Genomic DNA, 27,185 nt, shown 5'->3' with positions numbered 1-27,185 from the left:
GTATCAGTTTGGCTGCTGGTGGAGAGGACACAGCAGTAGAAGCAGGGAGACCAGTTAGAAACTTTGCAGTAATTTTGGTGAGAGATGATAATGGCCCAGACCAGGATGGAGTGATGAGGAGAACAGAAGATTCTGGATATGTTTTGAAGGCAGGGTACTGGAGGGTAGACTGGGATATGGGAGAGTGATGGCTCAGTCAGAGATGGCTCGAAGGATTTTAGCCTGGAGGTGGTGAATTTGCTCTGGGTCCAAGATGAAAGCAGATGGTCTGTGCTTCCACAGCAGGCATCTTAGCACTCTTCTCCACTGATCACAGATGTGACCTCAGCATCCTTCTCAACACAGTGCTCTGGGCAGCTGCTCTCTGTCCCTCAGAGTTGGCATGTGAGCTGGACTTAATTGCTGCTGTAGCATTCTAGAGGTGTACAGTCATTGGGACTGTTTAAATTAAAATTATTTAAAAATTTCAAATTAGAAATCACTTCCTCCATTGCAGTAGCCACGTTCCATGTGCTCGGGAGCTCCGTGTGGCTGGCTCGTGGCTATGTGTTGGACAGCAGAGATTACCAAACATTTCCATGAGTGCAGAAAGTGCTGTTCTGGAGGGTGATGCCTTGCCCCTTGAGCCGTGGCTCCTGGTTGGCAGTTCATTAACTCACCAGACCTCTTAGGAGCACCTGCTTTGTGCCAGGCTGTCCAGTGAGGGCTTCAGATACCACGCAGTTGGCTATCTTTGGGCCCAAAGTGCTGTCTCCTGAGATGCTGGTCACCTTGGCCCACAGTAGCCTGTCTCTCAGGACTGCACAGGCACCCAGGGAGGTGACTGTCAGCCCCACCTGCTCCGCACCAGCTCTCCCCTCTAGCAGGGTAGGGATGGGGCCCGACCCTTGGTTTGTGTGGTTTCTTGGCTCTTCTCTCAACTCTGATGTTGGGTGTGGAGTTTGCCTTTCTGGGAGATCCTGGGCTGTTGGCTTGGAGCCTGTCTCGCACCAGAAGGTCTTATTTAAAGATACGCTGGGTTTTGAGTTATGCAGCCTCTCTGTCCTCTGAACTCTCCCAGCTTTTGCCTGAAGACAGCAAAGCACTCCTGCCCTGTGAGACCAGCCAGTTGGCATGGAACTTGATGGCCTTGCTCCCGAGTTCCTGGGAATACTGTTCACCATTGACCTTCACAGCATGTAGCTCAGGGGTCTGCCTAGGTGACCAGTGACTGTTCTTTGAGTGATCTCAATCATAACCTTGTCCTTGGGATGAGGCAGCACACGTGGGCACCCTGGGTCTAAATGGTGACTGTCTGTTCACACTCAAATGGCAGACTGTCCAGATTACACGATGTGGTCCTGTGTCCTCTTGTCAGGTCAGGGGCTATTTGGGCCCTGACCTCCCTGGGCTAACAGGCCAGGTTCCTACTCGGCATTTCCTTCTCCTTCTGCCTCCTCTGCTCAGGTAGTCAGACCAAGATGGGCACCTGCTGGGGCCCAGTGACCTTTTGGCTTCTAAGTGGCCTGGAAACTCCAAGAATGTGGATTTATGAGGACCAGAATAGACATGTTTGCAGACTGCTGTGGGTCTTCTCCCAGCCCATAGTAGTGGCATGTGTGTGTGTGTGTGCGTGTGTGTGTGAACACATAAGAACACACACATCCTTTAACTAGATAAGCAGAATTAACATGCTTACTTCATACAGACCCTGTACATAACGCACACGCGCATGCCAACCGCCTGGGCACTGTTGGTCTCACCACAGTTAATCTGTCTCCCTCCCTCTGTCCCTTCCACGAGGATGTTAGCTTCTCATCAGCCAAGCTCATTTAGCCCAGTCCCTGGTGGCTACGCTGCTGTAATTAACTCTTGAATCTGCCTCATCAAGAGTATCAGCTGTAACCACTTGGGGCCCCTGGGAGCAGTGCTGGCCCCCTCCTCTGTCTCAATCCCAGGGCAGCAGGAAGGTGAGACCTGGCGTGAGTCCCCACTAAGGAGAAGGGGGCTTGGTCTGTCCCTTCCCCAAGCCTGGCTGAGGCCGGGCTCACAGTGCTCTGTCCAGGGCTCATCTGAGCAGCTCAGCACGTGACCACTTACAGATGAGGAGACCACAGCTCAGGAGGCCAGTCATCCTGCCCGGGGTCACTGTGCTCTCTTCTCCCAGGGACCACCCCACCTGGGGCTGCTCACCCAGCTCCCGCCCCTGGAGTGGGCCTGGGTCCTTCTCCTCTACTCACAAGGTCAGTCTTCAGCTCTACTCATAAGGCCTGCCAGAGACTTTCTCTCTCTTTCTGGACCTTGTTTGGTTCTTTGCTCAGAGGGTCAAGGCCTTGCCTTTCGTTGCTGGGTATTTTCAGGATGAGCATCAAAGCTTGAGGGCTGGACAGGGGCTTCGGGAGGCTCTTCGCCCGCCTTCTTTCTCCGTGTGGAACCACGTCACAGCCTCTGGGCCCCTGAATCTCCATCTGCTGGCCAGTCCTCCATTGGTGGCCGCCCCCTCCTGCAGCCTTCTCACATGGCATCTGAGGATGAGAGATCACCACCTCTCGGGGCAGCACATTCTTTATTTGAACTCCTTTGACTTTTAGAACATTCTGCCTCCACTGGAAGCAATAGTCTATTCTCTGCAGTCTTCCCTTGTGGGGCCTTCAGAGCAAGTGCATCCCTTTTCTACACAACAGCTTTCCTTGGACTTGAATTCTCTGTGAGGCTGCAGGACCCTCCCTTTCCTGGGCTGATTCCCAGTCCTCATCCCCATTCCCCACCCACCCTCAGGTGCCCCAGCTCCAGCACCCTCACCTCACGGTCACTTGCTGACCACGGCCCAGGTGATCTGTTTCTTTGTTGGGGGAGGACCTAGCGGCTCCACCACCTCCTCTTCCCGGACCTTAACATCGCCTAAGGGACAAGGGACTTGTGTAGGCACCATTTTATGCTGTGGATTCATTTAAGATCTAATAGCGTCTCAAATGGCTAGACTTTCCCCCAGTGTTGATACGCTGTGCCTCCCCAGTTCTATTCTCTTGTAGTTGGTTATTACATTTACCCACTTTGAACTTCATTCTGTACATTTTACCAGACCACTATGGAGTAAAATCCATATTTACCAATTGTCCTGTGATGTCCTATCCAGATATTCTATAAATACATCCTATATGTCTTCTGAAGTTTTCTTTCTGGAAGGATTTCCACTTTGAACAGAGAAAGAGAGAACCCATTTTACAGATGAGCAATCAAGGCCAAAGGGGCAGTGTATGCCCTGGGTCACAGGAGCCTTAGAAGCCTGACCCCAGCTCAGTGATTTTTTTTTTTTTTTTTGCTCTACCCCCTTCAGCTACTCTTCTTCCTTCCAATAAGATTTTTAAACCTTTAAAATGATTTGTCTCTTTAGCAAAGCCTGCTGTGTAGTTAGTCATTATTATCTCCACATCTGTCCTCAACTTCCAACTTCGATTCCTTCTGTTGGTCTAGACCATCAGATTTTAAAAGTAGCTTCAAGGTAAGGAAATGTCCTTTTCCCACAGTCTAGTTTCTGGCAAATGTCCAGCAGGCTCTTGCCAGAACTTTTCCGGGCACCACCAGCCTGGAAAGGCACAGTCCTGAGAAAAGTGGCCTCTGCACACACGTCATTTTTTTATAAAAGGAGAGATGATAGGAAGGGGTCTGGAGTGGATCATAGAAATTCACCTGATAATGAATGCTGAGTGTTAGAATTCAAAATGCCAGGAGTTTTAAAGATGTGGAGGTGATAGTTTCAATTCAATTTTGAAAATGTTACAAAAAACTAATTAAAAAAATTAAAAACGGTTAAGGGAGAAGAAAACTTAAATGAAAAGATCATCAAAAATTGTTGAACACCCTCCCCCTGCGCCTTCTCTTTGTTCCTGATAAACTCCGATCACATCTTCCTCTTCTCCTCCCAGTTCTTTGGGACTGTGATCATCAGTGGATTTTGTCTTTGTTAGAGGAGCCTGGGTGAGGGCTGGACCTCTGCACCTTTGACTGTTCATACAGTCCAAGTTTGTGAGGTGTGTTGTCATTTCCACCTTGACTTGAATCTCATTGCTGCCTTGTCCTCTGGGTTTTAAGTGTTCTCTCTAATCCTCAGGTCTCGGTTGAAGGTTTTGCCTGCTGCTTGAGCATGGCCTTGGAGGCCAGGGTCTCTAGCAGTGACCTCAGCAGCAGGATCTTTTTCTTGGTATACCAGTAAGCCCCTCCTCACTACATAATCATGGCTGTGCCTTTGCCCTCAGTTTCCTTTCCTTCAGATCCTTCTCAAATGCTTCTAAAGTGGTGCTTACAAACTTCAGTGTGGTCCCTAGTCAGCTGAGGATCCTGGGCCAGGTGAGCCTCAGGCCCCCGTCTGCAGGCCAGACTCAGGGTCATGAAGCCTCGGGTCTCATGAGGTGGGCTTAGCTGAACCAGGGGACCTTCTAAAGCCTACGCACCCAAGGACTCACCAGAGGTTGCTGCTCTTCCTGGCAGTGTCGAGTACTTCCAGCAGTAACCGGGCACCTTGGGCCCTTTGTGGTCAGTCCAGTTGCAGCTCACTGCACCTGCTCTGTAGGGGAGTCCTGCTGGCACCCGTTCTAAGTGAGCCCCTCTGGAGCTGCTGGAGCTGATATCTCTCACAGCTTTGGGGTAACCCAGTATCCCAGGGCCCTCATTGTTGGTTACATTCAGAGCCAACTGTCAGTCACTAAGGCAGAGCTCATAGCATTGGCCCCTTTCTCCTCCTCCCCTCAGCCCATGGGGAAGTGGGGGTGAGGCCTTCCCAGGACTGAGCCCAGGCCTCTCCTGCACCCACCTCAGCAGCACCCTCTGCTGACCATCAGGAGGAATTCCAGCCGTGGTCTGATGTGCCCCAGGCCACCATGCTGAGGCGCCCACAGAGGACCCACCCTCCCACATAGCACCACGGGGACTGGGGCCCACAGAATGTTCTGGTGGGCTCACTCCCAGGTGAGCTCCTTACTAGATAAGATTCGGGCACTTCACATTCACAGCAGAACAACGTCTGATGCAGGTGAGGGTTCCATCAGCCAGAGAGCCCTGGGTTCGAGTTCTGGGTCTTGCATGAGGCCTGAGGAACTGGAACAAACCACTAACCCGCCACACCTCGATTTGGGCACCTGCAGAATGGAGGAAGTTTGCACATTTGTGAAAATACAGGGTAGGTGGGAAGGTTTTAGGGAAGGAGAGGGACAGCTGTGATATTGGTCAATAGCGTCCACTTGCCAGGCAAGGTGCTGTCTTCTGAGAACTGCAGAAAGAAGGCAGCCCAGAGTGCTGCTTCTGTCTCACGGCTCCTAAGGAAGGGCTACCACTGCCTCCTCCTCCCTTCACTGTGGGGCTGTGGCCTCCTGCTCGTTTCGTACCTGGCCGTCAGTCTTCTTTCTCAGCTTAGACCCGAGCAGACACAGCAGTCTGGAGCTAGCTCAGTGGCCTTGCAGGGATTGTCCTTTTCGAAGAAAACCGTGGTAGCTGTAGACAAGCTGGGGTCAGGTCACAGCTGGAGGCAACAGGAAGTTTTGTGTTTATTTCCAGTTTAAAACGTAGTTTAAAGAAGCCGCAGCAGTATGACGCCATATGGAGGTGGGCTCATTGCTCAGTCGTGTCTGACTCTTGGCAACCCCGTGGGCTCGTAGCCTGCCAGGCTCCTCTGTCTGTGGAATTCTCCAGGCAAAAATACTGGAGTGGGTTGCCACCTCCTTCTCTAGATGACACCATATAGCAGTTTCGAGAAACATCTGAAAATTTCTCCTAATTCAATCTCCCACATTGAATTGCCCGTTTCTGTCTGGCACATATCTTTCTGCTGTTATTAAGATGCACGTGTATCCAGCGTCACCTTCACAGATTACAGTTCTGTGTCTTGCTTCTCTTTCTCAGTATTTCCTTGTAACAGTTTCATCAAGGTCATTTCGAAGGTTTCATAATCTTCCATCCAGAGGATGTGTCACAATCTCATGAGCCATTTTCTGGACGTTTGGGCTGCTTAGAGTTTTTTCCACAAGTATAAGTGATGCTGCAATGAGGTTCTTCTTGCACATAAATCTTTTTATTTCTTTTGGATTATTTCTGTTGGATAAATTCCCAGAGGAGCCATTAATGGGTCAGAGGCTTGAACATTCTTATGACTCTGAAAACATATAGCAACTGCTGTCTTAGGAAGAGCAGGGTGGGGCTCTGCCTCTCTGCTGAGGAGACCAAGCCATATCTCTCAGCTCTGGGCCCCTGAGACTGCCCTGCGTGGCCCCTGTCCTGTCCACGCCTGCACCCCCGGGAGACCCACCTGGCAAGTGCACGTGGATCCCAGCTTCTCCCTCCTCCAAGGACGTAGAGGAAATGTTGGAGTTTTACCTGGACTCTGAGAGTGACTATCAAGAACCTTCTATGTGTGTGTGAGGATTTATCAGAAAGATCCATTGTTAGCATCACACGGTCTTAAAAGAGGCCAGGCCCCAGGAATGGGTTTAGAATCTCTGAAGTGTAAGGGCAAACAAGGTCAGCATCAGCGAAGATGCTGGTAAAGTGGGTATAAGTGAGGAGCAGGGTGAACACACCTGGCCAGGGGCTGGGGGCTCTGGGGAGGTGGCAGGTTGGTGAGGAAGGGTGTTCTAGAAAGAGTGACACCAGAGCAGAGGGCAGGAAGGCATGCAGAGAAAAGCAGATGGTGTCCAGCTTGTCTACCGGGAGGGGCCACTAGGGAAGTCGGGGGGAGTCAAGGCCATGAAAGCAAGTGGGTCACGTGGAGGAGGCCTTGGGGCCACAGAGAACACTGTGGGAGCCATCCGGGGATGTGAAATCAGACGTGGAAGGTGGTGGGGGGAGGAGGAGAGCAGAGCCTGGCCTGCACGAAAGTCCTGGGGTTGTGATGTGGGCCTAGCCCCTCCTTCACTGCCCACTCAGCCACTTTCCTGCTCCTGTCCTCCACCTTCTAGAATGTTCTTTCCTGTCAAGTCCCTTTCCTGCATTTTTTCTCATCTGACAAATTGTCCCTTCTTCTGTGTACACTATGCCTACTTCTTATTTAAGACCTGTTTTATCAGAGTGACTTAAGGTAGACCCTGCCCTGGAATTCTCCAGGCAGGAATACTGGAGTGGGTTGGCATGCCCTCCTCCAGGGGATCTTCCTGACTCAGGGATCAAACTCACGTCTCTTATGTTTCCTGCATTGGCAGGCAGGTTCTTTACCACCACTGCCACCAGGGAGGCCCCTATCAGACTCTACCTTAAAGTAGACTCTGCCTGCTTAATCATTTCTGGTCGGCCATGAGGTTGCCTCACACGGCGCACGAAGATCTGTAGCTGTAATTTACAACACAGCCGCTTTCTTATTATTTGACAATTTGACATTGAATGATGATCTGCTTTCAGAACTCATCTGTTCTCTTGCAAAAAGCTACAGAACCATATGATGCAAAAAGTGACAGTCCCCCCTGTGGCACTCCCCAGAGATGAGCCCCTGACCTCCTCGCCCTGCTGTCTTCGAGGCACCCGGGTTGGGGGCATCAGAGCTGCAATGCTTTGTGTTTCAGCTGCTGCCTTTGTCCGGCCCTGGTTGACAGTCCTAGAGCCCAGACTGTGCTAGGAGCAGCCACCACACAGGACTAGATTGTATCTTGATGTCCCCAAGGTTCCCAGGGAGCCCAGAGAGTCTTTTTTTGGAGGAGAGTTTGGTGCAGAGTCCGAGGGTGTGGGAGAGGCCTGACTGTGTGGGCAGGGGCCGCAGAGTTTGCAGTAGACGGGCAGCACCACACTGGACTTTCTTGATCCTTGGTGTCCTGTGGTCCCTCTCAACCCTTCCCAGCCTAGCATGTCCTCCCCAGCCCCTCACACACCTGCTGATTCCTTGTATTACTGTGCACCCCGCACGCATATGTCAGGGGGAGAAAAAGGCTGAGATGAGCGTGGAAGGCAGGATCCTTCTTTGTGTCCCCTCATCATGATGCCTGGACCAGACAGAGCTCACAGGCCCGGCTAAGGGACAGAAGGTCTCCTGCTGACCTGAAAACCCCCTGAAGCTTGTCATCTGTAAGCCTGTGGTCAGCTTGGAAGGCTGGGGCAAGTGTAGACCTTGTCTTTCTGGGACACTTTCTGTCTCAGTGCCTTAGTGACACTTCACGTCAAGCGACACAAGAGAAGCTAAGGCATAAGGATACTAGCTGTGTGCAGACACCATTCTAAGGGCTTCGTGGTAACGAGTCACTCAGTCTCTCCATGGGTTTCTGAGCCCCATCAGTGCTCTGAAGACGCTCAGGTCTCAACACTCAGCCTGTTCAGGGCAGGAACTGACCCGTCCTGGGCCTCCAGCTGCTTCCAGGGTGGGGTCTGCCCTGCCAGGTCTCCAGGGAAGGTCACCTGGTTCCTGGCCCACGTCTGTGACCAGGATTGGGGCATTTCTTCCCAGAGTGTCCACACTGGCCCTTCCCTTCCCGCTCACCCTCTCCTCCCCCACAGGAGAACCTTATGCTGTCCATCCTGCCCAAGCACGTGGCCGACGAGATGCTGAAGGACATGAAGAAGGATGAGAGCCAGAAGGACCAGCAGCAGTTCAACACCATGTACATGTACCGCCATGAGAATGTCAGGTGCGCCGGCCCCAGGCCTGGGTTCTGAGCACTGGATGGGGACTTCAGGGGGTCGACTGAGGACTGTGGACTTCGAGAGTCTTCCTGAAAACATGTACCCCCTCCCCGCAGTATGAACTTCAGCCCCTGCAGGAGCTGCCTTGCTGCCAGATGTTGGGGGCTGAGATGGGCTGTATGGTCCAGACCCGTCATTGTACATACACCAAAGACAAGCTAAGCTAGAGGCCAGAGCCCTGAATGTGCCCTGGATGTGCCCTGGATGTGCCAGGGTCTCACCACTTAGGGGCCTGAGTGAGGACCTGGCTGCCTGGGGGCTGGAGTGGGAGCTGGGGGTGATTAGCACGGAGCCCTGCTTGCTATCCGGGTCCTCACTGCTGAGCCTTCCTCCCCTCCAGCATCCTCTTTGCTGATATTGTGGGCTTCACCCAGCTGTCCTCAGCTTGCAGTGCCCAGGAGCTTGTGAAGCTGCTCAATGAGCTCTTTGCCCGCTTTGACAAGCTGGCGGCTGTAAGTACCCTGCCCCTCAGCTGGCTTTCCACGGTGGGGGGTGGGGGGCGGGGGGCACCCACGTGGCCTGGGCCTGCCCCTCCCCCTCCTCCCTGGCTCCCACACTTCCTCCCACCCAGCCTTCCCCAGTGGTCTTTGCCTCTCGCCCCTCCTCACCGAGGAGGGGGTGCCTCGGGACCCCAGTCCACACCCCACCCTTTCAGAAATACCACCAGCTGCGGATTAAGATCCTGGGCGACTGCTACTACTGCATCTGCGGGCTGCCTGACTACCGGGAGGACCACGCCGTCTGCTCCATCCTCATGGGGCTCGCCATGGTGGAGGCCATCTCGTAAGTGGGCGTCGCTGGCGGGGGATGGGGGCCTCCCAGAGTATGGGTCCCGGCCCCTGGGGGAAGCACACCTTCCGAGCTGGCATGTTTTGGTGGGCCCTGTGCAACCCAGGCCCCCTAGGAGGGTCCGTCATGGTGCGACGTGGGTGCAGCCTCCGACGGAGGCTTTTCCGGCCTCAGGCCATGCTGTTGGTTCTGCTAGGCGGGGCCCTCATCATGAAATGCCTCCACCTCGCATTTTCTTTACTTTCCTCCCAAGTGTCCCCCCATCTCTTCTCCCTGTGTTTCCTCATCATGACCCCCCTTATCTCTGGACAGGTAAGCTCAGAGACCCCCATGCCTATCTTTTGAACCAGGAAGTCCAAGTGCAGCAGAGGAGTGACCACTGGGGTCACAGGGTGTTTGGGCAGCAGAGCTGGGCCTGGAACCCTGGTCTCTGAGCTCAGAGCTCTGGCTCCTGCCTTGAGGCGGGGAGCCTTGAGGGCAGTGAGCTCTGCGCCTCCAGGATCTTTTCCGCTGCGGTCTTTGCACCCTAAGCTTGGAGATGCCTGGGGGATGCTCCTGGCTGTCCCCTCAAGGCCTCTGGGGGGCCCTGGGTGGCATCAGTCCCCCAAAAGCACCTTGCTGAGTCTGGGAATTGAGTGTGTGTCCAAGGGGGTGGTTTTGCATTGTTAGAGCATCCTCCTCTAGGACTGGCTGGAGAGAAGCCAGGACTGCCTTTCCCTGGAGACCATGGTTCAGGTTTTAGAGATTCACTTCCACTCCCATCACGGTTGGGCAAAATTCTGAAATTCACGTGTGTTTCCTCTTGGAGGTCTCAGGCTGGGGGGTGGTCCCCTTCACGCACACACACCTAGCACAGGGCCTGCACATAGTAGGCGCTCGGTGATGTCAGCTGCATGGATGAGAGCAGTCGGAGGTCGCTCAGGGGCAGAGGGTCTCTGCTGTTTCCGGCCCCGTCTCCCCTCAAGTCACACACAGGTTGTTGAATGTAGGCCCAAGCCGCTGCCTGCTGTAACCCCAGCAGTGGGTGACTCAGACGTGGGCAGAAAGCGGAGGGGGGCAGCTGGCAGTGGCTGCAGAGGGGTTGGCCGCCTGGCTGGGCACAGGCTCAACCCGCCCTTGTTTGTGTGGGTACCTGGCAGGTATGTGCGGGAGAAGACGAAGACTGGGGTGGACATGCGAGTGGGGGTGCACACGGGCACCGTGCTGGGGGGCGTCCTCGGCCAGAAACGCTGGCAGTATGATGTGTGGTCCACCGACGTCACCGTGGCCAACAAGATGGAGGCTGGCGGCATCCCTGGGTGAGCAGGTGTTCCTTCCCAGGATGGGGACAGGCATAGCGGCTGAGGGAGGGGACCGTCCCAGCCATCCCTCGGGGCTGTGGTCTAGACGAGGGACGAGGGACCTTGGAGCACCAGGCCTCCGCACCCAGGAGCAGCTCCTCCTCCTGGGCCCTGCAGGAGCCTGTCCAACCTCCCCTTTACTTGCCATGGGGCTGCCGGGCTCCGAAGTCCCCGTAGCTCCTGTAGGGCGCAGGTCTCAGTGGAGGGCGTTATTAGCTGTGAGAGTCTCCTGACAGGCCCTGAAGCACCTGCACATCTCACTGAGCTCTTTACAGACTCGGTCAGGGTTGGCAGGGCAGGCCCTGTCCTCAGGATGGACAGGGATGTGGCAAAAACTTCCCAGCCTGGGTCCAGGGGGCTTCCCTAGGACACAGTCACAACTCTCCCTCAAAGTGGCTCCCTAGACATGGGTTACTACCCCTTGACAGCTGGTGGTACAGCTGAGACTCACACCAGGTGGATACTAATCAGACTTTATGACCTTCGTGTTCAGAGCAGACTTCAGTTCCTTATCTCATCTGATACCCTCAGCTGCCTGGGAGGACAGACCATCTCACGGACTGACCGCTGAGGCCCAGAGAGGGGGACGTGCGGGGCTGCCCACACAGCCAGCTAGTGGCAGGACTCGCTGGGCACTGCTGTGTCCTGGGGGCAGCGGGCGGGGTGGGGGCTGCCTGGCCTGTGCTCAGGGCCCCTCTCACCGGAACCCAGGCGCGTGCACATCTCCCAGAGCACCATGGACTGCCTGAAAGGAGAGTTCGACGTGGAGCCGGGCGAGGGGGGCAGTCGCTGTGATTACCTGGAAGAGAAGGGCATCGAGACCTACCTCATCATCGCTTCCAAGCCAGAGGTGAAGAAAACAGCTGCCCAAAACGGCCTTAACGGCTCGGTGAGTCCTCCGCCCACCCCCCAGGCCTAGAGATGAGATTGTAGAAGAGTTGGCAGGCCCGTGAGAGGTCCTCTCGGTGCAGTGTTAGAGCAAAGGGCAGTACAAGGTATTTTGTGCCAAGGGTAAAGTCTGAGCAACAGGAAATGCTCTAAAGAACTCAGAAAAAGTAGAAAGCTGTCCTGCAGAAAATTAGGAAATGTCAGGGTGGAAAGTGGAGCCCCAGGAAATGACACTTGACCCGGTCACAGAATTCTTGAGTCTTCATATTTCATAAGTGCTACACGCGGAACTTCAATATATTCCCCAGAACAAACAAAAAGTCTTCTTCTAAGCAATTCTGTAAGATGCTAACTGACAATCATTTGAGAAATCAGTGACCTTTGTGAAGTGATGGAACATTTAGTTTCTGGCCAAAAAAAAGTTTTTAGTGAATTTTAAAATGTTACTCCTTAAAAAAAATTACCCACAAATTTGCTTGTCCTAGGGACCACCTTGAAGTCACAGAGCAGCAGTCAAATGCGTCTTTGTGACAGCCACACACATTCCTGTTCACTCTAATCTTGTGTTTTCTTATTCAATCAACCCTTGCATGGTGCATCATGTGAGTCAGGAGTTGTTTGTGGCACCTGACAGCCCCGAGAGGGTTATGGGTGGGGTCTTGGCTTGGCAGCAGCATCTTTATAAAGCTGGTTTTCATTATTCAGTTTTCCAATTAGAGAAAAGTTGAGTTCATGGATGTGTAGCTTGAAACACTGGCACAGAGGCTCCGGGTGAGTAGAGTGGGGTCTGAGTTGTTGGGCCCCAGGACCCGGATGCCACCATGCAGGAAGGAAGCACAGGCGACTGCATTCCATGGACAGGAGTCAGACTTCTTCCCAAATGCTCCAACCAGACAAACGAGCCGACCCATTCCTCATGGAGTCATGGGCGCTGTTCCCTTCAAAACTTGTACTGACATTTTGAGGCAATCCAGGTTTTCAGTGTTTTGTAAAGTTGACTTTCAGCTGTTTCTTAGATGCTCCTACCTGAAAAATATAAATGTATCAAAGTGGAAAAGCTGGGTTAAAGGTTCTGCACAATGTAAGTTTAACCCATGTCCCCACCTCCTGTCACCCTCCCTGGGCCCTTGCTGGTTTTTGACTCACTTTTTTCTTCAAGACTGGACACTTTCCACATGGTCGTCAGCCTGGGGCTTCTCTTCTGTGAACGGCATGTTCGTATCTAACCTTTGAGGACTTTCTGCACCTTTGATTTGTAGACTTTGTTGTTTATGAGATGAACCCTCTGTCACACGATGCTCGTCATATCTGTGTCAGGCATCTGCTTTGTGCCCAGCACCGTGGTGCATCTCTCTCAGAGAACATAAGATGCTGGCCTGCTGTAGATCGTATCCGTTAGTTGTCTTCTCTACCAGGCGCTGCAGGAACTGTCAGCCCCCAGTGGGTGTTAACTGTGCTGACAGCTTAGCACAGTTATCATAAGCCTTTGTGATTAGCTCAACGGGAGTTCAGAACTTCTCCTGCTCCAGATGTGCTCTGAGAAGGCTGAGCTAGCAGATCACCAAACCTGCTCAGCAGGGAGTGAGTTGGAAGCAGTCGAGCACGGACAAGATAGAGGAGGTGACACATGGGCCACGTGTGAGTGGTGACAGGGAGCAGAAGGGACAGAGGTGACAGGGCTTCTCTGGGCCTCACGGGAGCAGACACCATTCCATCTGCAGTGACCTCTCCCCGTGGTTTAGCTGAACAGAGTGATGAGGAGGAGAGTATGAGAAGAGTTATCACAACGAATCCTTCCCAAGTGTTGGAAAGACGTCTCCCGTCTCTATGGACCTTGTTGCCAGTCTCATTTAGTTGTCCTGAATGCCATCGCCAACAGCTCCCAGACTGTGATCTCAGCCCCACTGGCATCCCTGTGCTAAACTTCCAGCCACGGGTCAATCTCCATCTGTGTGTGTGTGCACATGCGTGCTCAGTCTTGTCTGACTCTTTGCGACCCCATGGACTGTAGCCTGTTAGGCTCCTCTGTCCATAGGATTCTCTAGGCAAGAATATTGGAGTAGAGCCATTTCCTCCCCCAGGAGATCTGCCCAGCCCAGGGATTGTACCTGCATTTCGTGTGTCTCCTGCATTGACAGGCAGGTGTTTTTCATCATTGCGCCACCTGGGAAGCCCACTGGTCCAAAGCCGAGCTCCCAAACCTCTCTCCACCCTAGAACCCCCTCTTCCTTGGTCTTCCCAATCTCGATCAGTGGCAACTCCCTTCTTTTAACTGCTCAGCCCCAAATCTTTGAAGACATCCTTGCCCACGAGCCCCTTCTTGCACAGTGTACCTCTAGGCCCCTCTTCTCACCCCTGGCAGCCACGTCCCACCTGCACCAGTCAGCATGGTGGTCCCCCAACTTCTCACCCTGCTCCTGCCCTCGCCCCACTGCCCTGTCTGCTCACAGCTGCCAGAGCGGTCCTGCAGGGATGTTGGGTGAATCATGTCACCTCCCCGCCCCCCCCCCCGCCCCCCCGGCTCAGCATCTTCCTTTGGTCCCCGTCTCCCTCAGAGGAAAAGCCAAAGTCCCCTGAGGAACTTTGATCCAGGAACCCCGTCCAGCAGGTCCTCATCTTTCACTCACTTGCTCGACTGGGGCAGCGTGGGCCTCCTGGCTGCTGCTCAGACCCCCCGGGTGCACGCCCACTCCGGGTGCATGCCTACTCCAGGCTTCCTGCTCCCCAAAACCTGAGGGCTGCACAATGTGCTTTTTCACGTGTTTACGGAAATGTTATCCTCACAGTGACTCCTCCCCAGCCTCCCCTTTACAGTCACCTCTCCAGGAACCCCTGTGTCCCTTGCCTCCCCTGCCTCCCCTGCCTCTCCAGGCCCTGCTCTCAGACTTCCTGTAATCACTTATTCTTTGTTTCACTGCTGCCTGCCTGTCCTCACTAGAAGGTGGGATCCCAGGTCAGGACATTGTGTCTGTGTCCCCAGAAGTTACAACAGTTCCTGTCACACAGTAGCTACTCGATAAATACTCAGTAAATGAATGAGTGGACTGTGTTCCTGTGTAGAGGATCTCATTTATTCTGTCAAGGAAAAGTACTAATCCCTGGGGAAACTGGTTTATGGAATTTATTCAGACATTTGGAAGGCGTTTGACAGGGCTCTCTACCCCAAAAATGATCCCTGAGAGGCTCTATGTCCCTGAGTTACTTAGAAATAGGAGTTGGAACAATAGGATCTTTCTCTGCTTGGAAAAGTTTTAATACTAGAAAATTACAGCATTCTAAAGTGGATGTTCTGGAGGAGGAAACGAATAGTGAGATTTCTAAAGCTATGAGGCCTCTGAACTCTAGTGGGGAGATTCCAAACCAGAGAGTAGACCAGCCCCTCGCCTGGGTGGGCGGCTGGCAGTGCCTGGGGGCCCCTGACGGTCCCGCCCTTCTGCTGCAGGCCCTGCTGAATGGAGCGCCGCCTTCCTCAAAGCCCAGCTCCCCTGCCCTCATTGAGACCAAGGAGTCCAACGGGAGCATTCACACCAGCAGCTCTATATCTGAGGAGCCCGAGGAGCAAGATGCCCAGGTATGGGTGGGGCTGAGCCCCAGGATGTGGGCGGAGATGGGGAGGCAGAAGGTGAAGAGTCCTGAGCTGAAGGGCAGGCCTGGCCCCTAGCTGGGCTCCATCCTTGGAACTGCATAACCTGGGGCAGGTCACCCCCCACCTGGTCTCACTGGCCCCTCTTCAGTTACTGGGGATGGAGTGGCTAAGGTCAGAAGACGTGCCCACTGCCACAGCCTGGTCCAGCTCTGATGTCCCTAACTCTGTAGGTCTGAGGGCACAAGGACACCAGTGGACACTGCTCCAGGATCGGACCATTTTGGAAGTGGGCCTTCAGGGCTATGCCCACCTCTCTAGCTAGGTCCAAACCCCACAAGTCCTGTGCTCAGATGGAGGGTTTCCAAAGGAATCAACAGGCTGTCCCCCTGAGATCAGGGCCCACTGTGGGAGTTCAGGATCCTGTCCAGGATCCGTCCATTACTGAGGAGCTTCCTCAGTACATCCACTGACAGAGGCAAGTGCTGAGATGGGTCTCGGCCCTGCAGAGGCTGCCGTGAGCTGGTCAGCCTCACCACTGGTCTCTGCTGCCCTGTGCCTGTAGACCAGGAGATGGAGGACAAGAGGGTGGACGGGGCTGAAGAAAAACTGGGTTTTCTTGAGCACCACAATGCTCAGTAACTCTTCCTTGTTGTGATTTTCTTGATAGAAAGTGGAATACCAATGCAGTGTAATTCACTAACAAGGACACAAAGGCTTAATTAGCAGCCTGTGACTTCTGTCCTCACGATTAGCCAGTGTCGCATTGCTCTCAGATATGCTTCAGGGACAGAGGTTCCTGGTGCTGGAAAAGAGCATCCGTGTTGTGTTATGGAGAAGAAATTGGGGCTGGAGGAGCGTGGATTATACGGGTCAGACTCCACCCGAGGCATGCCTGAGCTCCAGCCCGGGGCATCTTGGTTCTGGCTTCTGGATAGACTCTTGGACCCACCCAGACAGCCCTAAGGAGCCCAGTCCCAGCTGTCGTTTGGATGGATGGCTGTGTAGCCATGGTCTGGAGTCATGTGTCTGCAGCTGATGCTTCTCCTTTGTAACCAGGAATAAAATTGGTAGCGGGTACCCCAGCCCCACCACCCCACTAGCAGTAAGATTGTTGGTTTCTCTGCATTGCTTTCCCCCTCAGATCTTCCTCCCCTCAGAGGAGCCAGATCTGAGCTCTTTTAAGAGCTCCCTTAAGCCCGAGGGCTGGGGGTCTTTTACATCCCTGAGAATGCCGATGCATATGGCTGTGTGACACCCCTGTCCTCACAGCAGGAGGTGCTGGCACCGTGCTGCCCAGCAGCAATCTCTGACTCGAGGTCTCCTGCTCAGGAGCCCGGTGGCTGCGCCCCACACTACCATTAGTGGGCGGTCACTGCAGAGCTCCTGTTAGGGGCACGGGGCCTGGGTGAGCTCAGGGAAAGCCGGAAGGCCTGAGGCTTTGAGTCCAGACCCAAGCAGGATGGAGCCACGTGAGACCACTGGGAAGACTTTCCCCAGGAGATGGTTTTGAGAGCCATGGGGCGGTGCTCTGCGATCCCTCTGTCCTTTTTCCCCCAACGCTGCCGTGTCTCCCCAACCTCTCCCCGCTCCATCCCACCTGCCCCCCCAACTCTGCTGCCCTGCCTTGCAGGCCGACAACCCCTCGTTCCCCAACCCTCGCCGGAGGCTGCGCCTTCAGGACCTGGCTGATCGCGTGGTGGACGCCTCTGAGGACGAGCATGAGCTCAACCAGCTACTCAACGAGGCGCTGCTCGAGCGAGAGTCTGCCCAGGTGTAAGCGGCCCTGTGGACACCCAGCCCCTTGGTCTTAGCCTTGAGCAGCCCTGGCACACAGTCCAGGAAGTTTAGTCTTCTTAAATGTGTCTCACGGGGCTTGTTTGCACTGCAGAGTGAAGAAGAGAAACACCTTCCTCCTGTCCATGCGGTTCATGGACCCTGAGATGGAGACCCGCTACTCAGTGGAGAAGGAGAAGCAGAGCGGGGCTGCCTTCAGCTGCTCCTGCGTTGTCCTGCTCTGCACGGCCGTGGTGGAGATCCTCATTGACCCCTGGTGCGGGGTGGGCAGGGCAGGCCCGACAGTTGGGAGGGTGGAAGGGGACGAGCTACCTAGGCTGGAGGCCTGAAGGGAAAAGGCCTCAGATGGAGCCTGACTCAGGGCCTCAGGCTGGGTTCCTTGCGCTGCACCCCCAGAGCAGCCCAGGGAGTGCTGGGTCTGTGCCCTGCACCCCCTTCCTTCTGTCTGCCCCTGGGTCTTGGAATAGAACTAGCGTCCAAGTGGAGCTCACACCAGGGCTGAGAAGGCTGAGGAAGGGAGGGGTCCAGGGGATGGACATCTGGCTGGGTGGGCCTGAGTGGTGCTGGGACAAGAAGACGGGCTGGAGATGCTCTTCAGCCTCAATCACCATGGCCCACCTGCTCCCTTTCTTGGCTCATCTTAGTAAAGACAGATTTCAGGCTCTGGGTGTAGACTTGTCTCCTCTCACAGCAGCAGGTCCTCCAGGGCAAGGCAAGGCAAGATGTTGTGGAATCCTTGCCCCAAGCCTTGCTGAAGCCTGAACTGAAGGATGGCTGCCCCCTCCCTTGCTTTCTCCCCGTAGCCGATCAGCAGTTTGCTCCAGTTCAGGGATTCCTCACCAGGAGAGATGTGGAGCCCTGTTTTGATCACAGTTTGGGGAACTTAAAAGAGCCCTGGACTTGTCACATAGTCCTAGGTTCGGGGTGTGGTTTGTTGCCTATTTGTTCTATGACCTTGGGCACATCACTAAGGGCTCCTGGAGCATCAGTTTGCTCCCCTGTAAAGTGAAAGATCAGGATGCTGATGATCTGAAGATAGTAATATCTGGCTAACTCAGAATTGTCCAGTTCAGTTCAGTTCAGTCGCTCAGTTGTGTCCAACTCTCTGCGACCCCATGAATCGCAGCACGCCAGGCCGCCCTGTCCATCACCACCTTCTGAAGTTCACTCAGACTCACATCCATCGAGTCAGTGATGCCATCCAGCCATCTCATCCTCAGTCATCCCCTTCTCCTCCTGCCCCCAATCCCTCCCAGCATCAAAGTCTTTTCCAATGAGTCAACTCTTTGCATGAGGTGGCCAAAGTACTGGAATTTCAGCTTTAGCATCATTCCTTCCAAAGAAATCCCAGGGTTGATCTCCTTCAGAATGGACTGGTTGGATGTCCTTGCAGTCCAAGGGACCCTCAAGAGTCTTCTCCAACACCACAGTTCAAAAGCATCAATTCTTCGGCCCTCAGCCTTCTTCAAAGTCCAACTCTCACATCCATACATGACCACAGGAAAAACCATAGCCTTGACTAGACGGACCTTAGTCGGCAAAGTAATGTCTCTGCTTTTGAATATGCTATCTAGGTTGGTCATAACTTTTCTTCCAAGGAGTAAGCGTCTTTTAATTTCACGGCTGCAGTCACTGTCTGCAGTGATTTTGGAGCCCCAAAAAATAAAGTCTGACACTGTTTCCACTGTTTCCCCATCTACTTCCCAGGAAGTGATGGGACCAGATGCCATGATCTTCGTTTTCTGAATGTTGAGCTTTAAGCCAACTTTTTCACTCTCTTCTTTCACTTTCATCAAGAGGCTTTTTAGTTCCTCTTCACTTTCTGCCATAAGGATGGTGTCATCTGCATATCTGAGGTTATTGATATTTCTCCCAGCAATCTGAGGACCAAATTCTTTCATTTACTCCACAAATATTTACTGTCTACTTTGCACCTAGGGTTAAGGTCTAGGGATGCAGTGAACACTGTCAGCTCAGCAGCCCTTGGCCGTAAGCTGCTCTGTTCCATGCTTTCCCCTTCCATCATAGTGACATGGCAGAAGGCTTGTTCCTAAGAATCCCTTCCCATATTTCACTGGGCTCTACCCAGGGCATCTTTAAGTCTGCCCTTCTCTGGGAAATGCCTCTAAAGAACAGTTACAGCTGGGGACGGTTGCGTGTCCCCAGACCCTGCACACAGCTGTGTGGAGGGGAAATCACATGGAACTTTTAGGGTACAGGCTTGGCCTTACTTAGAGAGTCTGCCCTCTGTCTCCCTTCCTCTGCTCTCCTGGCCCTGGACCCAGCTCACTAAGCCCCCTGCCCACGGCCCACCCCCCAAGCCCCAGCCCCTGGGCCCTTCCTCACTGTGTTCTCTCTCTCACAGGCTCATGACGAACTATGTGACCTTTGTGGTTGGGGAGGCTCTGCTCCTGATACTGACCATCTGTTCGCTGGCTGCCATCTTTCCACGGGTAAGAAGTGCATCTCCTCCTGGCTCAGAGCCTTCTGGAAGTGAGGATCACTCCCGGTGAGAGCCAGTGCTGATGGAGCTGTGCGCTGTCAGGTCCTGACAAGTAGACGACTCCTGTTGCGATGGTTCAGCACCATCCATTCATTTATGACAGACTCCTTCACTATTGGCTCTGCACCCACTTTGGACCAGGCCCTTGAGCATGCAAGGGTGAGAGAGCCTGTATCAAGATAAATGGGAACCTGTGTTGAAAAGCAGAAGAGGACTGGCTGGAAGGTGAACTGGCTCCAATTGCAAAGGACCCAAAGCCAGACACAAGGGATTAAGACTTTCTCCTATAAGCAGTGGGTGCCAGGCAGAGGTTTTGATCAGAATGACAAGGGAAAAGCAGCATTTTAGGAAGTTTAATCTGACAGTAACTCACAAGTAACTTGGGGGTTTTAGGCACACTGACCCAGGGAAGGCAGGAGGGGCCAGGCAAAGTCAGCCGGCCCTGAAAACTCCTGACCTGGCTTCACCACCCAGAGGCCAGGAGTGGACTGCTGCTGGAGGGCCACCCACAGGCTCCGCTGACCCCCAAGCAGCTCTGGGAAGGGCTCTGACACCTGGGCCACGGTGTGTCACCCACACCTTCAGCAGCACTGGTAGGCTGAGCTGGGACCCACGTGCCTTCTCAGTTCTGCCACAGTTGGGTTTTGGTTGATGCATGCGCACAGCACTGCTTCCCAGGTTCCCAGGAAGTGTGGGAGCACGCTGAGTGATTAGCAGCCTTGTTTACAGAGGAGAAAGCTGTCAAGGCTCAAGGCCCTTGAAATTCCATGCTTGTAGGCCTTTCCTAAGAAGCTTGTGGCCTTCTCTACTTGGATCGACCGGACACGCTGGGCCAGGAACACCTGGGCCATGCTGGCCATCTTCATTCTTGTCATGGCAAACGTGGTGGACATGGTGAGCCCCCACTGTCCTGCTGAAGGGACGCCCGCTCTCATAGGAGGGTTCTGAATTTGACCTGCATGAGCAGTTGCCAGCCCATCCTGTCCCCCCAGCTATCCACACTGGCTGCTAGACACAGGTTTGAGTGGCATTTGGGTTCCTAACGATCATCCCAATCAGTGGGGTCATCTCCCCAGGTTACCTTCCAGACTGCCTCTCTCCCCCGCCCAGCTCCTTGCTCTCCCCACTTCCAGGAGCCCAGCTCCAGGACCTGTGCTGGGGGCTTTACGTAGGTTGGTTCATTTAATCCGTATAACCCCAAGAGGTCAGTATCATCTGTAGTTTCGTGTGAAAAAATGCTGCTCAGAGAAGTCAAGTCTGTTTTAGGTCACACAGCCAGCTAGCAACCCAGTGGAGAACAGAAGCAGTTCTGAACCCCTGTCCTGTCTTTCCATCCTCCATGTTTCACTACTCGGGGGCCCTGTACTCTAAGCGTTCTGCGTGTCTTAAATGTCCCCAAGTGAGGCTAGTGTCAGGCGTCCAGCAGGACAAGGGAGGTAAGCCTGCTCCCCGAGAGGAGCGCTCCTGTTGGGCCTCCGTCCATCTGAGCGAGGCCAGCCTTCTGGAGCTGGGTCACCGGGGGCGGCTCCTCAGTGAGCCCGGGAGGCTGGCAGCAGGTTCACTCCCCTGCTGGCTCCGATGGTACAGAATCCGCCTGCAACGCGGGGGAACTGGGAAGATCCCCTGGAGGAGCACATGGCAATCCACTCGTGTTCTTGCCTGGAGCGTCTCCATGGACAGGCGAACCTGGCGGGCTACAGTCCATGGGGTCGCCAAGAGTCGGACTGAGCGACTGAGCTCGTGAGCTCTGCTCTCTTCATTTCCTGCAGGTTCCATGAAGGGGCAGAGGGACAGCTGTGGGCAGCCACCAGCCAGTTATTGAGCACTGGGTGCTTAGAGCTGTCACTGGTATTCTCTCGCCAGGCCTCACAGCTCCCTCCAATGTTGGTAGCACTAGGTGCACTCTCTTAAGAGTCCTATTTTTTTAAAAATGTAACCGTATTTGCGTTGTTCTCTTTAACACTGAAGTACAGGAGAAAACTCAGCATGGAGACTTATTCTGGCAGCATATAGGTGAGAAGACCTAGGCCATTCAATCTAAGTTCAACGGGAATGGGGTTCAGAGCCCTGACATGCCCACAGGTAGCTGGTGCCCACAGTGCAGGGAAGAGAAGGCCCAGGTCTCCTGCATGTCAGGAACCCTTGGAACCTGATGTCTGGGCCTGGGAACCGCTATCTAGCAGGGTCGTGGACACTGGCAGTACAGCAGGAGGTCTGGTCACCAGGGGAGGGGTGAAAATCTGGCTAAGAGTAAGACTTTCCCCATGCTAGAGTCACATGCTGAGGGCTTTCCCAAAGCCAGATAAAAGCCAGGGGCTGAAAGTGAAGAAAAGTAGGTCTGATTTGGTTTATGGATGCACTTTCCATTGACCACATCTGCCCAGCAGCAGGACTGGCAATCAGATTCCAGAAAGGAGTCTGAGCGGCAACTGGCTGCCCTCACAGTGAACCGTGAGGTGGCTGACTGGCTGGCCCATGGCTCCTCCGGGGCAACAGTGTGATGTGGGCAAGAGCACCTTGGGCCTGAAACCTAAACCCCAGATTCCTAGTCTGGCTTTACCGCCTGCTAATTTCGCTACTTTGGCCAAGAGTGGCCCGTCTGTTTTATATGATCGTGTGTGTGCTGTGTACTAGGTTGCTTCAGTCGTGTCTGACTTTGTACGACCCCATAGACTATAGCCCTCCGGGCTCCTCTGTCCATGGGATTCTCCAGGCAAGAATGCTGGAGTGGATTGCCCTTCCCTTCTGCAGGGGATCTTTCTGACTCAGGAAGATCAAATTGGCATCTCTTATGTCTAATCTGCATTGGCAGGCACGTTCTTTACCACTAGAGCCAGCTGGGAAGCCCCTTATATGATGGTACCAGTACTCAGAATACACAAGACAGTTTTCATGATCATCAGAGATGATGCTAAAGCTCTTAGCAGGAGTTACTGACTTTCGCATTACTGTCCCCTGGTACTTTCCCTTCTTGCTCGGGGTTTCTGAGGGAAGTGGCAGCTGCCACGGCCCAGCCTTTTCTTACCAGTGTCTGCTGTCCCCTTGCACCCCACGCTCTCCTCACCCACTCACTGTCCTGGCCTCCAGCTCAGCTGTCTCCAGTACTACACAGGCCCTACCAACGGCACCGCAGAGATGCAGGTGGAGGACGGCTGCGTGGAGAACCCCAAGTACTACAACTACGTGGCCGTGCTGTCCCTCATCGCTACCATCATGCTGGTGCAGGTCAGCCACATGGTCAAGCTCACACTCATGCTGCTCATCGTGGGGGCTGTGGCTGTCATCAACGTCTACGCCTGGCGCCCCATCTTTGATGACTACGACCACAAACGCTTCCAGCAACACAAGTAAGATGAAGCCTGTTTGGAGATCTGCATGATCTCCTTCCTCCCACCCGCCTCCCCAGTCCCCACTTCAAGGTCATGAGCCTGCAGTGAGCTGGCCATCTGTCTCTAGGGCTAATCAAAGGCTTGTATGGGAATCAGGGTTCGTGGCTTCTCACAGACTTGTTGGCTGTAATCCCAGGACGGATCCTGTCCCTTCTTGAGGACTGGAAGGCCCAGGTCACCTCAGTGTTTGGCTGGGTGCAAGTATGTGCTGTTATCTGTCCCGACAGCTTTCCGATGGTGGCCTTAGAGAAGATGCAGGTGTTTTCCAGCTCGGGGCTCAATGGCACTGACAGGTAAGGGTGTCTCCTTTCCCGTCCTGCCCTGCGTTTCCAGTCCCTTTCTTCAGGAGACAAAGTACAACAGTCCAAAGCCCCAGGGTCTCATCCTTCCAGAGGCACACTGTATGGGATGTTCAAGCTCGAAAAGTCAGCATGTTTCTGTGGGAGGCTGGAGCAGACTTTAGTGCTTATCTGGCCACGCTGGCCTCTCCTGAGGTGAAGAGAATGCAGAGCGGTCCAGAGGGTGGAATAGAGAGCAGGCTGGAGAGGCAGAGAGAGGAGCAGCCATCTGCGTGACGGCTGCAGAACAGACCTTAGAAGCTGGAGGAAGGGGCCTGTGGCATTCAGTCTAGAACACCCAGACTCCTTTCCCGCCACAGTGGTTCTCTGTGGGGCCTCGGCAGGCCAGTTTGCCTGAGTCTGTGTCATCTCTTGAAGAGGTTATCAGCAGAATTCTTCAAGATTCCATCTTAGCTCTGAAGTTTTAGAATGTTATGATGCAGTGACTTGACTAGACTTTTAAATAAGTAAAAAAAAAAAAAAAAAAGATTACCTAACAGAGAAGATGGACAGAAGACTTGAATAGGCCTTTCACAAAAGAAGTGTAAATAGGAACTAATAAATTAAGGGCATTCAAGTAATCAGGGTCATGCAAATTAAGGCCACCAGGAAAGACTGTCACACACCAACCAGTTTGGCAAAAATTAAGAAGGCTGATAACATCATGGATTATGGTAACCCATACGTTCCTGGTGGAAGTATAAATGGTACAACCATTTAAGAAAACAATTTGGAGTTAATTAGTAAAGGTGAAAATAGACCTATGACTCAGTAACTCCACTGCTATGTATACACCTTAGAGAAATTAATGTACATGTTATTTGTCCCCAGATGTATGTACTAGAATGTCCACAGTTGCACTGTTCATAATAGCCACACGCTCGCAAACATCCAACTCAAAGGAGAGCCCCAATGAAATTAAGACTAAGTGGATATGTAAATTGTGGTATATGCATATAATACCAACTCAGCTCCACACAAAAATATGGCTGACAGTTATAAAAACGCATGGTGCAACTGTGCCCTCATCCCATCACTGAGATGTTAGTCTCTCCCTTCTCCAGATTCCTACATGGTTGAGGCTACTGCTGTGATCAGTCAGGTGATGTGGTGTTTAATAAAACATCCAGAGAGCAGCTCTCAAGGCCTGACGTGGATTTCAAGTGCAGCCAGAACTGTCCAGGAGTTGGCTGGCAGTTAAGACAAAATCCCAGTGATTTCAGAAATTTTTACTGTCCAGTGGGCATCTGGACTTGATATGAAAGTGCTTAAGCTGCTGAGAAAGGTTTCTGGAGTGATAAGAAACAGCATAGCCACATTATAGAGGATAAAAACTCCCTTGTCAGCAGAGGGCAGCATGGCGCACTTTCAACTGAATTCTGGGCCCCACAGGCTGCCCCTGGTGCCGTCTAAGTACTCGATGACAGTGATGATCTTCGTCATGATGCTGAGCTTTTACTACTTCTCCCGACACGTGAGTGCCTGCACACCCACCCCTTCCACGCCGACTTCTCAGGGCCTCCTGAGAAGCAGCCCCAGGATCTAAGAACCCAACCTCCTGGGGAATGCCGTTTTCCTTACCCCACATGGCATGTGACCCCGGTCAGGCCACCGCCTCTGCCATTTCCTGGTCTCCCTCAGGAGTATCAATACCAGAACAACAGTTCTTACCTCTTGCTCTGAGCTGCTGATGGAAGGCTGGGAGTGCGGCATAAAGCCTGGATAAAATCTCTAATTTCCTAGGCCAGGGGCTCATGGATCTCCACTCATCCTGGCTCTGGGGGTCACGAACATACTGACTACAAAGCCAGAAAGGGAAATTTTTGTTTGGTTAAAAGGAAAAAGACGAAGAGGGAGGGGAAGTACCCACACAAGGGACTTACTTCCCTATTAGCTCAGGAGCCACCCAGTGGCTTGTCAGAGAACTGCAGCCACCTCCAGGCACTTGGCGACTGGAGCCTGCTGGAAATGGGGACTTCTCTTCCCTGCGCTGAGATCCCCACTGCTGCCACCACCAACAAGGCCCATCTGTAGCTGAAATGAGGTCCCAGGAGGCCCCTCACATCCTCCTGTAACCACAGAGGCTGGGGTCATCACCCCAGCTGTATGGTATGGCCTTTTTTGATGAATCATCTTTCTGGGGTTCATTTCCCCTGCTATCCAGCCATCTCCATCTTCCTTTCAGTTTTTCCATGTTGGAACCCCTCAAGTTCCCATTTCTCAACTTGTTTTTTTGTTTTTTTTTGGTTGCACTTTATGGGATCTTAGTTCCCCAATCAGGGACTGAACCCAGGGCCACAGCAGTGAAAGCACCTGGTCCTAACCACTGGACCACCCAATAACTCCCTCAAATGGCCAGCTTAGGGCACACACCTTGCCTGTGTCTATATCCATAGGTGGAAAAGCTGGCACGGACACTGTTCTTGTGGAAGATTGAGGTCCACGACCAGAAGGAACGTGTCTATGAGATGCGACGCTGGAACGAAGCCTTGGTCACCAACATGCTGCCTGAGCACGTGGCACGCCATTTCCTGGGGTCCAAGAAGAGAGATGAGGTGAGGCGTGGCCCCATAGGGCTGGAGCCATAGGGCCGTCTTCTGGCTTTCTGCCTTCTTGTGACATGGCCTGGGGGCCCAGGTAGGGCTGGACCTACACAGCACCACAGTATCAGAAGCCAAAGAATCTCTTGCCATAATCTGTGAGGCCTGTTTCAGAAGACAAGGCCTTAGTGGAGCGCACCTGTCAACTTTGATTGTCCCAAGTGGTTCTCATGCCTCACTTCACAGCTTGCCACTGCCCTCTTTCCTAGAGCTGGGGCTGTTGGCAGGAACTAGCAAAGCTCTTTTTTTGGTTTCCAAAGTTGCAATGAGCTTTCTAATAATCCAGTCAGGATAGTCTGGGAGACCTGTGTGTCCAAAAAGCTGAGTGCACGTCATGGGTGTGGAGGACGTTCATTTCTGTAGCATGCCATTCACTTAGACTGTCTTTGAGCACTTTGGCCCTGCCTCTCTTTAGGAGCTGTACAGCCAGTCTTATGATGAGATTGGAGTTATGTTTGCCTCCCTGCCCAATTTTGCCGACTTCTACACAGAGGAGAGCATCAATAATGGCGGCATTGAGTGTCTGCGCTTCCTCAATGAGATCATCTCAGATTTTGACTCTGTGAGTGACTATCCTGGCCCCTGCATCCTGCCACAAAGCCAGCCCTTCCAGACTGCAGCCCAAGAAATTTGGGAGTTACTTTGGCTGCTGTTTTCCCATAAAAACTCCTCAAAACGCATGGCCTTCTGCAGTTGTCTGGAAATGTTGGGTCCCAGGTGGGAGCCTTGGAAATCACCTGTAAGTTCATAGGATAAGGCCTGGCCAAAAGATTTTTGAGGTCCCTCTGGTTCCTGTTATCCTCAAATTCAGATTCAGCAAACAATAATCAGGTATTAATAACTTGTGTACCAGGGGAAATGCTTTTACATACATGCTCAACACTTCCAAGACTGGCACTTTTATCCCTGTTAATATGGTAGAAACTGAGGCTCAGAAAATCAGGACATTGGCCCAGGATAACATAGCAGATGTTGGCTAAATGAAGCTTTTATAGGAAAATATCTCAGATGTTTCATGGGTTTGTTGTAAAAAAGGGGGGGGGGCAGATCTGTCATTTAGTTGGCTCATTCATCTCTCTTGACCGCTGACAATTCTCTCTTAACACTGGCCTCAGCTTCTGGACAATCCCAAGTTCCGGGTCATCACCAAGATCAAGACCATTGGTAGCACCTACATGGCAGCTTCAGGAGTCACCCCAGATGTCAACACCAATGGCTTTACCAGCTCCAACAAGGTAGCTAACCAGCAGTAGCTAGAGGAGATGGATGGGGCAAGAGAGAGGCAGCCCACACATCATTGGTGGGAAACAGTGTAATGAAAATAGCT

The 27,185-nt window shown here is 53.1% G+C and overlaps 1 protein-coding gene across 2 annotated transcripts in view; it reads left to right on the top strand.

The window, feature by feature from the left end:
* Positions 1-27,185, top strand: part of ADCY3 (adenylate cyclase 3) — an 88,029-nt gene that overhangs the window by 56,003 nt on the left and 4,841 nt on the right. For both annotated transcript variants that reach the window (XM_069582773.1, XM_069582772.1), the window contains 16 exons: positions 8,446-8,576; positions 8,972-9,083; positions 9,287-9,414; positions 10,560-10,718; positions 11,472-11,649; positions 15,091-15,219; positions 16,865-17,007; positions 17,123-17,284; positions 19,394-19,481; positions 20,309-20,425; positions 22,619-22,878; positions 23,148-23,213; positions 24,651-24,732; positions 25,655-25,813; positions 26,274-26,420; positions 26,974-27,093. In XM_069582773.1, coding sequence (XP_069438874.1) covers positions 8,446-8,576; positions 8,972-9,083; positions 9,287-9,414; positions 10,560-10,718; positions 11,472-11,649; positions 15,091-15,219; positions 16,865-17,007; positions 17,123-17,284; positions 19,394-19,481; positions 20,309-20,425; positions 22,619-22,878; positions 23,148-23,213; positions 24,651-24,732; positions 25,655-25,813; positions 26,274-26,420; positions 26,974-27,093 — 2,181 coding nt within the window. The remainder of the gene's footprint in view (positions 1-8,445; positions 8,577-8,971; positions 9,084-9,286; positions 9,415-10,559; positions 10,719-11,471; positions 11,650-15,090; positions 15,220-16,864; positions 17,008-17,122; positions 17,285-19,393; positions 19,482-20,308; positions 20,426-22,618; positions 22,879-23,147; positions 23,214-24,650; positions 24,733-25,654; positions 25,814-26,273; positions 26,421-26,973; positions 27,094-27,185) is intronic.

The sequence above is a fragment of the Ovis canadensis genome, chromosome 3 (genome assembly GCF_042477335.2).
Source record: "Ovis canadensis isolate MfBH-ARS-UI-01 breed Bighorn chromosome 3, ARS-UI_OviCan_v2, whole genome shotgun sequence".
Taxonomy (NCBI): Eukaryota; Metazoa; Chordata; class Mammalia; order Artiodactyla; family Bovidae; genus Ovis; species Ovis canadensis.
The sequence above is the reverse complement of the archived record's forward strand: the minus strand, read 5'-3'. Positions and strand labels throughout refer to the sequence as shown.